General features: G+C 38.0%; 1 protein-coding gene across 1 annotated transcript; it reads right to left on the reverse strand.

The window, feature by feature from the left end:
• Window positions 1–1861: 1861 nt before the first annotated feature.
• uqcrfs1 (ubiquinol-cytochrome c reductase, Rieske iron-sulfur polypeptide 1) lies at window positions 1862–4528 on the reverse strand. Its single transcript, XM_082161912.1, has 2 exons — window positions 4240–4528; window positions 1862–3039 (listed from the first exon to the last, which is right to left on the reverse strand). The coding sequence occupies exons 1-2, from the start codon at window positions 4448–4450 to the stop codon at window positions 2429–2431; spliced, it is 822 nt and encodes a 273-aa protein (XP_082018038.1). The 5' UTR covers window positions 4451–4528; the 3' UTR covers window positions 1862–2428.
• Window positions 4529–10261: the final 5733 nt, after the last annotated feature.

The following is a 10261-nucleotide window of genomic DNA, read 5'->3' on the forward strand; positions in this document are numbered from 1 at the left end:
AGGAACACTTATGTTTACCTGTCATTGTGCTGCTTCAGTACTATTTACTTTATCTGGAAACTCTATGCCTACGCCTACATTAATCCGGATAGATTTTAAAACGGAGGTTTCATTTCAAAACGCTCTCCGTCCACACTAGCGTTTTCAAGCGTTTTCCAAAAGTTTCTCACCGACACTGAAACGCTGAATTCACCTTACAGCGCATGCATAAACCCTCATAAAAGCTCACTGAGATGAAACAGACAGAACAAGACATAATCAAGTTATCACACAATTCTTCTGGCAAGATCATTTTATTTAGCAAAATATCTCACCATTCACTGATGCGTCCAGGTCGCACTCACTCACCATTATGTTTGGTCTAAAACGCAACTGCTCTTATGTTTTGCGGCAAGACAAGCAATTTGTCTATTGCAAATGTGGGTTAATTTTCTGTCATCTTTGCAGGACTGTGATATGAAGAGTGAGCAAAGTAACATATTTTTGCAACTGTGTGAAAGTGAATAGCACATTACAGGCACAATAACGGTATGCGTCACATGGCTAAACTTATAGTCATCGTTTTTAAATACCTCCTTTTTCACAGTCCACACTACAATGTGAAAACTGCGTTTCTAAATGTATCCACTTTGGGGAGTTTTCAAAAAGCTTTGTTTTCGTTGATAAAAACAAAGTCTCAGTGTGGACGGAAGGGCCAAAACAGAGAGAAAAAGATGCGTTTTCAAACGAAAACATATTAGGCCCCGTTTACATGTACATGGTTATTTTGAAAAACGGAGAGAGATTTCCCTTTGGTTGTGCCCCTCGTTTACACGCAAACGGAGAATTCGCCTCTGAAAACGATTCTTTCTAAAAACTGGCCAGAGTGGAGATTTTGGAAAACTCTGTTTGCACGTTTGCATGTAAACTGAGTTTTAGGCAGTCGACGTCACAGTATGCGACATAACTTGCACTGTGTCAAAGGTGCAACCTATATTTTCGGGATTCTGATTGGCTAACATGGGCTTGAGCTTCTCGTTACACTGCCACCTACAGGTTTGGCATGCTCTTGACTGCATATACACGGGTTTGTGTAAACAAACACTTTTCTGAGGGTAAACGTAGCCTTCGTGTGGACAAGACCTGTAGCAAATGTGTCAGAACATCAACTTCATATGGACATTCTGATTAAAAAAAGACAAAATCCAACATGGCCTTCTATGAGTAAAAATAATTATCTGTTGCTAGATGCTATGGTTCTTCTAAACATGTGACAAGAATATTATGACCTCTGCGTTTTTAAGAAAACAAAAAATGTTTAAAGCTACAAATTGCTGCAACGATTGAGATTTACATACACCAACACATTTGTTGATTGTACATCAGATAATGTACTGTGTAACTATTCACGAAGTAACCAAATAGCTCATTAGTTTATCTCTGAAGTGTGAAGCTCATACAAATTATGTATACCATCTCCCTATAGCCACATCTAGACATCAAGTACTTATTTTAGAGCTGGTTGTTATTCAATACAATGTGAGAATTCCAGACATGTTGGTTAGTTCTTCATTTCTTACAGATTTATCTACAGGACCAGGGAACCACATCAGATATTTCTGTAATATTTCCCAAAACATTTACAAAAGCTTCTCTCAAAAGACATGACACTGCACATGGCAAACATTTTCTGAATTTGCAGTTTTTGAACGGCTGCTGAACCACATGGATATATCAGGTGAGTAAATGTTAACAATGTAGGATGACCGTCGGTTAATGTTTAAAAATCATTATCTTTATCAAGTTTATTATTTGAGATCATGTTCTGGTAATATCAGTCTTTTATTTTTTAAGTCACCTTAAAAAACCCAATGACACCATACAGTGATCAGACAGTTTTATTTAGTTCATATCTCTGTACACCTTATAGTTCTGTTTATTCACATATCAGAAAGAGCATTTTTAACACTTCCGTTTTTGTTTTGTTTTTTTGTTTCATCAGCTTTCGCTGAAACCAAGCCACAATCAAACAGTTGTCACTTTACCACTGATCATGACAAAAGAAAATATCAGTGAAGTGACATTGCTTGTGTATTGTAAACTGCTAATTTTTTGTTCACCTACACTCTGCAAACATCTCCTACCTGACTTTCTACAGTTTGTCTTTATCACTATAACAATTGCGCGTTATGGCAATGTAAAGATCTAATTTGTTCCTTATCTGAAAAAACCTGCAATGCATAAAATTAAACAACCCATGTGATCCTGTATATTGAGACTGAATAAATAAGAGCTGAGTGAGGTTTCCATCAGATAAAATACACTTTATTACTTACAATTAACCTTTGTTACCCATCGAGTCAATGCAGATAATGTGTCTGAAACAAGACAAAAATCAAACAAGTAAAGCACATGTTCACTGTTGATTATAGTATTATAGCACAGTCATTTATCCTACAATCACTGTATCATCGTCTGGGAACTCGTAAAAGGGCACCTCCAGATTGAGTGGAGCAGGGCCTTTCCTAATGCGACCAGATGCATCGTAATGAGAGCCGTGGCATGGGCAGTAATAGCCACCATAGTCACCAGCATTTGCAATGGGCACACAGCCCAGATGGGTGCACACACCAATGACAATGATCCAGTTTGGGTTCTGAACACGGTCTTTGTCGTGCTGGGGGTCCCGGAGCTCAGAGAGATTGACATCTGCTTCAGTTGCAATCTCCTTTTCTGTTCTGTGGCGCACAAACAGGGGCTTCCCTCTCCATTTGAAGGTCATGTTCTTACCCTCAGGGATGTCTGATAGCTTGATTTCAATCTTGGACAGAGCCAACACGTCAGCTGAGGCACTCATGGAGGAGACAAACTGTGTGACAACTGTCTTGGCTGTATAGACTCCAATCACAGCAGTGGAACCTGTGACCAGATAGGAGAAGGCCCGCCGGACATCGCCACTCTCTTGCGAGGACTTCTTTGAGTCCAAAACCTCAGGTCGGCGATAGTCAGAGAAATCTGGGATCTTGATGTCTGTGTGGGCAAAACGCACTGAAGAACGAGCTAAAAAAAGAAATAAAAATAATCAAATGACATGAAATGTAGTGACAGAACACTATATTGACCAGGCCGCAATGTCAAATCATATTTGGCCAGTTTCAGATAAGCATTTAATGACAGCATTTACACTGGCACTAATTACCAAATCTGCTAAAAGTGAAAATCTTAAAATTAAAATCTTTTCTAAATTGAGTAAATGTATAATATTATACGTCAAACAGCATGCATCTCATTTAAAAATTGGATTATATATCCGTATGCACAAAGGAATTAAAACTGACCTGCTCTCTATATCAACAAACCATTGTGTAAATTAATCAGATATTCAATGTGGCCTTAATATTATGCTGGTATATAAAACATCCAAAGATATTAATAAAATGTTTAGGCCTATATTATTTTCTACTTTCAACTAATGATATGCTGCACATTGTATAGCCTAACTCATATCGATAATCAAAGTTGGTTGTAAATTTGCTAGTTTACACCAGGGCTATTTAAGCTTGTCATGGCCAGGGGTCCCTGGGTCTGTAAATGTTAAAACTCTTGATCATGTTTAGGATTCTTCACCTACTGGTCTCATAATCAGCTCTCTCCGAAACTGCTGTAATGAATAACATTACAAACACTGCTTCTATAACAGCAAACTAGTTTGTCGTAACAGTAGGCCTATCTTACAAAAAAAAATATAAAAAAATAATATATATAGATTATATAGCTAGAGATATTTTACTATTAAAACTATTAGCTAAATTTATCTTAAACCAAAACGAAATTACCCGAGTTCTACAATATCCTAGCATTTATTTTACTATGTAATGTTAATCATAAGCCGATAATATAGGACTTTGAAATGGCAATAAAGTTAGCCTATTTTACCAAAAAAGTCACAGGCTGATTTTCGAACAACTAACTTGCGTAACACAGCAAGGACATTAGCGAGGCCTCAGACAAGCTAACTGATGTAGCAAGTGAGCTAATGTTTTTCGTTATACAGTATACATTCAGCACACATTAATAATAATAATACAAATTCAGCATTGCCTGCGTACAACACTACAAAAACATTAAACTATTTCACAATACACATTCAACATGTGATTTAATCGTGCCCTTGAGCGAGCGAGCGCCCGCTGCACGGCCTCCTCGCGCTACTATGAGACCGGGACTCTCGATTTCACTAAACCGTGTAGTGAGACTCACCGTTGAGGCTGATGGATACGGCGAGGCCGCTCTTAGCGCTCTGCCCAGACAAGGACTCGCGGCACAGGAACGGTTTCTTCGTGTCCATCAACAGTTTATCGGCTTTCATGACGACGCCGGGTATGAGAGGCTTTAATGGACCCGCCACGACATAATTTGTAGCTTGTAAGTAAGGGGAAAATGTCCCCGAACGAGCAGCAAGGGACATCATGTTTGTCAGCTAGCGGGGCTGAGATCGACCTTGCCGAACTGAACTGAACTGAACTGATCCACTGACGGCGCTTACGCCTGACGTCAACGTCTCAGAGACGGGGTTACGTCACGTCTAAAGGATTCATATTCAGATGCAAAAGCCTCTATGTCCGTCTAAAGTTTTTTGTTTAATATTAACATCTTTATCAGGAAGCCAGGCTCCTATGTTTCTACAGTGGAGTAACTTTGTTTTAAAAAGTGGGTGGGACAGGTGGGCGGGGGTAACACAATGCTAAATCATAAAACAGATGTAGGCTACAATAACATTACGATGTCCAGCAGTCGATTTAAATAGTAGCCTATATTGATTGTGTTTAGGTGGTCGTTCAATGAGGGCTATTATATGTGGATCCGACTAATTTAAATGTGTACTTAAGTGGTCTAGGGGTAGAACTTTTGCCAAGGATGTCAGAGGTTCTGGGTTCTAATCCGAACTCATGTAGCCTATATATATATATTTTTTTTTTATCAAAACCGATTATGTGTTTCAGTGGTTGTTTATCAGGCAGGGACACGTTTGTGTGCATTTTGTTTTGTCATTTCACCGGAACGCATCTCTCCACAACGGATTGAAGCGCGCGTCCGAGTGAAGACTGTGCGCGAGCCAGAAACAAACAGTAGCCTATCCGAGTATTTCTACCCAAGTACCGGCATTTCTGAATGGGCTGAGGCTGGGATTTAGTGAGTTTGAAGTGAAAGTTTGAACGTATACTATGTAGGCCTACGGAGAGCATTCACTCAATATTATCTCATTTTTGACAGAGGTGACTTTTAGAGGCTTTTGCATCGGAGGTTTTCGTATGTTATTATCTTTCTTTCTTTCTAACTTATCAATCTATCTATCTATCTATAATCTATCTATCTGTCTTTTTAACTGATCATTCTTTCTTTCGTTCTAACTTATCAATCTATCTATCTGTCTTTTTAACTAATCATTCTCTCTCTTTCTTTCTTTCTTTCTTTCTTTCTTAAATTATCTTTCTTTCTAACTTATCAATCTATCTATCTGTCTTTTTAATCTTTCTTTCTTTCTTTCTTTCTTTCTTTCTTTCTTTCTTTCTTTCTTTCTTTCTTTCTTTCTTCTTAAATTATCTTTCTTTCTAACTTGATACTATGATATCTATGACTATGCCGATATCGACTATGACGATACCATGACTATGATACTATGTATCTATCTATACAATACTTTAAACTTCAAGATTTTAAAACTTTATTTCGTTCTTTCTTTCTTTCTTTCTTTCTTTCTTTCTTTCTTTCTTTCTTTCTTTCTTTCTTTCTTTATTGGTTTCTTTAATCCATCCAGACTAATTTTCCATTCTATCTAATATTTCTAATTTATCTATCTCATAGCAACCACCCAGAACACAATGGCAACCACCTAGCAACCACCCAGAACAATCATATGATAATTTGATCGTTTTTCATGTGACGGCAACACAGTATTTTATTGTTATAAAAGGGTCGAGAAAGATAAAATCAAGTAATAATGTAATACTTCAAACTACTTTAAACTTCTCGCTCAAACTTTTCCAAGCCAACTTAAAGTTTGTCTCGACGAACTTTCGCATCTTGATATTGTTAGCACACCTCTATTGCACCATAATAGTCGTTATGGATAAATTATAGTTAATTCACACACACACACGTACACACACAAAAATTGTAGGCTATGTGATGAACCTGTTTAAAAGAATACACTGGTATTGAAAAAAATACATGAAAGAAAGTAATGAGAAGTAAAAACCTTTCTGGAAAATCTTAAATTGGTTGCTGTGATAAGAGTAGCTGGTTTCTAGTACCCCATGAAGCTGTGGTTTAAAATGAGAGAACAGTGTAGCTCTTCTGTGAAATTCATGAAAACATTTTAAATGTAAGAATTTATTGAAAATAAATAACAATTCTTCTGCCAAGCCAATGTAGTTATAAGCGATGTTTAGCAGAATTGTTGCCAACCATCTCACAGATGCAGCAGCAAAATAATACTTATGTAATGTGGTCACGTGTGTTTATAGAGTATTTTAGAACAGCTTTGAATGTGGCTTAGTTTGAAGTTACTTTCAAATCAAGTATAGCTTTCTGTTGGTCAGTGTGAATTCACATAACCAACTTGAACCATAGCAAAATCGGTTTTGGTAAACCTTTCGCCCTCACGCAAAATCCTGGTTGCGTTGGTTCCTATTGAAAAAGCCTGGATTTCACAAATTTGGTAGAAAAATGTACATTTGAGCTTAGCAAAATTTCATTTTGCTGGGCAAAAAAATTATCTATTTTCAGCAAACAGCTTTCTGTTGGTCAATACAGAAAATTCATGTGACCAACTTAAAAACGAGAAAACTCCTGATTATGTGGATTCTTATTTTAATAACTGTATTTTGCAAGCAAAAAAATCCGTCAAGCAACAGTAAACGAGACCTCAAGGCAGATTTTCTTTTATTTCGTCTTTCACTTGCTACTGTGGTGTTACCCAAACATCACTCTGTTGCATTTACAGATTGGATTTGCATACTCCTGGCTATTACAAAAGACCTTTTCCATGAATATCTCCTGAAGCAATCCCATTTGTATATTCCTGTTTATCTACACTGACTGGGTTACAGCTTGTCAAGTTCCCACAGCCCATTTTAATAAATCCAGTAAGTATGTCTGCTTTTACTGCCTGCTGTTGCCACAGCATCAGCTTTGATCAATGTGATGTGGTTTGCCTGCAATTGAGCCTCAGCTATTTGAGGCTGCATTTCCTTCTCTGTCAACTGAAAATAAACGCTATTGACATTTTTAATCTATGAGTATGCAGTTTGGCTCGGGCGTTCTATATACTGTATCCGTTGTGTCCCTCTTGACATTTTGCTGCTTATTAGTTTCATTAGAAAGGGCCATAGAGTCCCAAGTATACATATCTAAATGAAAACTCTTTTTATGTTTCTAGGAAACAGGGCCAATTTTTTTTATGCAGATAGAGGCAAGTTATATAAAAATAAAAAAATAAAAAACTGCAGGCTATAACAACTTTGATTAGGCATGAAGGAGACCATAGGCGGAGCTGAATCATGTGTAAAGCTTAAGACTAGCATGGGATTTTGTCACTCAAACCACTGCCTGCTGCTGCTTCTTATTACTTTTAGAAGGAAAATGCTACTCTATGATCAGTTTTCTCTGTAATAATAGCATATTGGCGAAACATTTTGGGCAAAGGATCTAGTGCGGATCAGTGTTTGCACTCTGGAGAACGTCAACTACAATGTGTTTTTGCAGTGTTGAGTAGCCACAAACATACTGTATCTGTTGATTTTTTTAACACAATGGCCAATCAGAGGTGTTTAAGTTAGCACTGAAAAACTCTGGCGTTGGATTCTGAGCTTTGCACACTCACAAATCCTCACATTATAATAAACAATTATTTAAATAAGAGTTTTACTGTGCAGCAGCTTTATTGATTATAACAGAACTAAGATGAGTGACAGCTTTTTTAGTGGTTTTAAAGTCCATTAATGCCTTGTCCTGCATACATTATGCTTGCTTTTCTGTTAAAGGTAACAGTGGTTTGTGAACGTGCATGCTTTAATAACAAATACATCTCCTCAATGTTACCCTGGAGTTGGATCACCCTCCATCTGAAGGATACACAATGCTGCAGCTTTTATTACAGTATCTTTACAACCCAGACTGGCAAAAGTGGGCCTGAACACGTTCCTCGCCCAAGGCCAGGCTGAACTTCCTGTCCTTTGGTTGTGACATAAAGAGAGTTTATCTCTAAGAGAAGTAATCCCAGAGGCAAGGATAGAGCCACATTCAGAGCACAGGCCACTAAGACATTTTAAGTCCCTTGTATCATGCCGCTGCTCCTGAACTGCTAACAGCACATTAAAAGCTGACAGACGACCACTGACCCCTCGCATCAGACTCGGCTCTCCATGGCTCTCCATGGCACTCATCTATTCTTTTTGCACAGCTGGACACCGGCTCTTTGAGAAGGGGATTATGTCACAGACATTTGATGACTAGTGCCATATCTGGTCAGTGACTGGTCAGACACTGCGTATACACACACATTCAGAGTTATGTACCCACACTCACCCAGAGAGAGTTTCCAATGATAGCGTCACTGCCAAAGCAATTAATCCGCCTGTCTCTTTAGATTCCGAGTGATGCAAGGATTTCCAGTGTTGAACTTCCACTTCAAAAGCGCTTTACAATGCCTACATGAGGACACTAAGAGGGATATGCCTTTCTCCACAAAATGCTACTGTGGCGGGGATGAAAATAAATGACCCTTGGTTCTCTGGCACTTTAGAGAAAAATGAGAATGAGAATCAGGTCAATGCTGCTTTAACCCTTTCGCACGTACGATCACACCGGTGTGATCAGTCTAAGCTGGTCCCTGGAGCGTACGATCACACCGGTGTGATTAGAACGGTCAGTGCATGACGTGATCAACTGCTAAATTCAAATGTGCTTTCGCGCGTTGGCTGGCGCTGAGCCAGAGACAGGCGCGCTCAGAGCTGTCATATATCACAACTTTTCAGTGTTTTCAACCACATAATGTTTATTTTAGGTTCCAGACATATAAGTACTAAAAAAACAATACATTACAGTTCGTAAAATACACACTGATGTCAAAGGAAGAGGCAATAATAATCCTTTCCATTATAATTTGTTTTATTCATATCAGATACACATTGTGTAAGTAACTTTAAAGTTTACTCTATTCTTCTCCCAGTTGATCTGCCACTTACTTGTATGTATTTCGGGAGAAGTGGATGAATTAACGTGTTGTAAATCCAACAGATCCGATTCTCTGAACTGCGCGTCTGCGGCACAAACTAAGATGGCGGCGCCCATCGCGAATACAGCTGAACTAACGCGATCGTTATAAATGTGTTTAAACAACAAAACACTTCCACTTGCATATATTTGACAACCGGAATATCAGATATTTCATGCCATATCTAACAAATTTGTGAATATTTTGAATAAAAAAGGAAAAATGACATAAAAGCAGATCATCATTCATTCAGCTCTGTTGTTGCTGCGGTGTGTCACGTGACAATCAATGACGCGTCACCACGGAAACCATAAAGTGACACATTCTAAATAACGGTCGCCTTGAAAAACTCACGCTGGGGGGTCAGTCAGAATGTTTTAAACTTACGTGTGAAAGGGTTAAATATGCAATGAGTATCTTAAGCTTCCTCCATGCGATTCATTGATTTTCTCATTCCATCATCCTCAGACTTAATGAAGGCCTTTCATTTTTTGATTGTGTAACCTTTCCGTCTAAAATATGATGAATCGCATATCTCAGAGGACTAAATACATTTTAATCAATCGACTTTTTCAGTATTGATTAGTAGCTGGAAGAAGAAAGTTATTCCATTTGGTCATGAAAGAGGGAAAATATATGACATCATATTTGATTGGTTAATACAATCAAAGAGGGAGTTAGTGGGTAGAGATTACATCCTCCTGGACCATTGTGATCAATCCATAATACCTGGAGGGAGTTTCCCCTTAGCATCTTCATTAATCTCAATGGCAATACTGCAGCATGCACCTCCGGTGCTGCCATCATTGGTTCATATTTTCTGTATAAATATATAGTTTTGATAATAAGAATAAATGTTTCTTGAGCAGCAAATCAGTATATTGAGGATTTATGAAGGATCATGTGACACTGAAGACTGGAGTACTGATGCTGAAAATTCAACTTTACAATCACAGGAATAAATTACATTTTAAAATATATTAAAACAGAAAACAGTTACTTTAA

The sequence above is a fragment of the Leuciscus leuciscus genome (genome assembly GCF_965113295.1).
Source record: "Leuciscus leuciscus genome assembly, chromosome: 2".
NCBI lineage: Eukaryota > Metazoa > Chordata > Actinopteri > Cypriniformes > Leuciscidae > Leuciscus > Leuciscus leuciscus.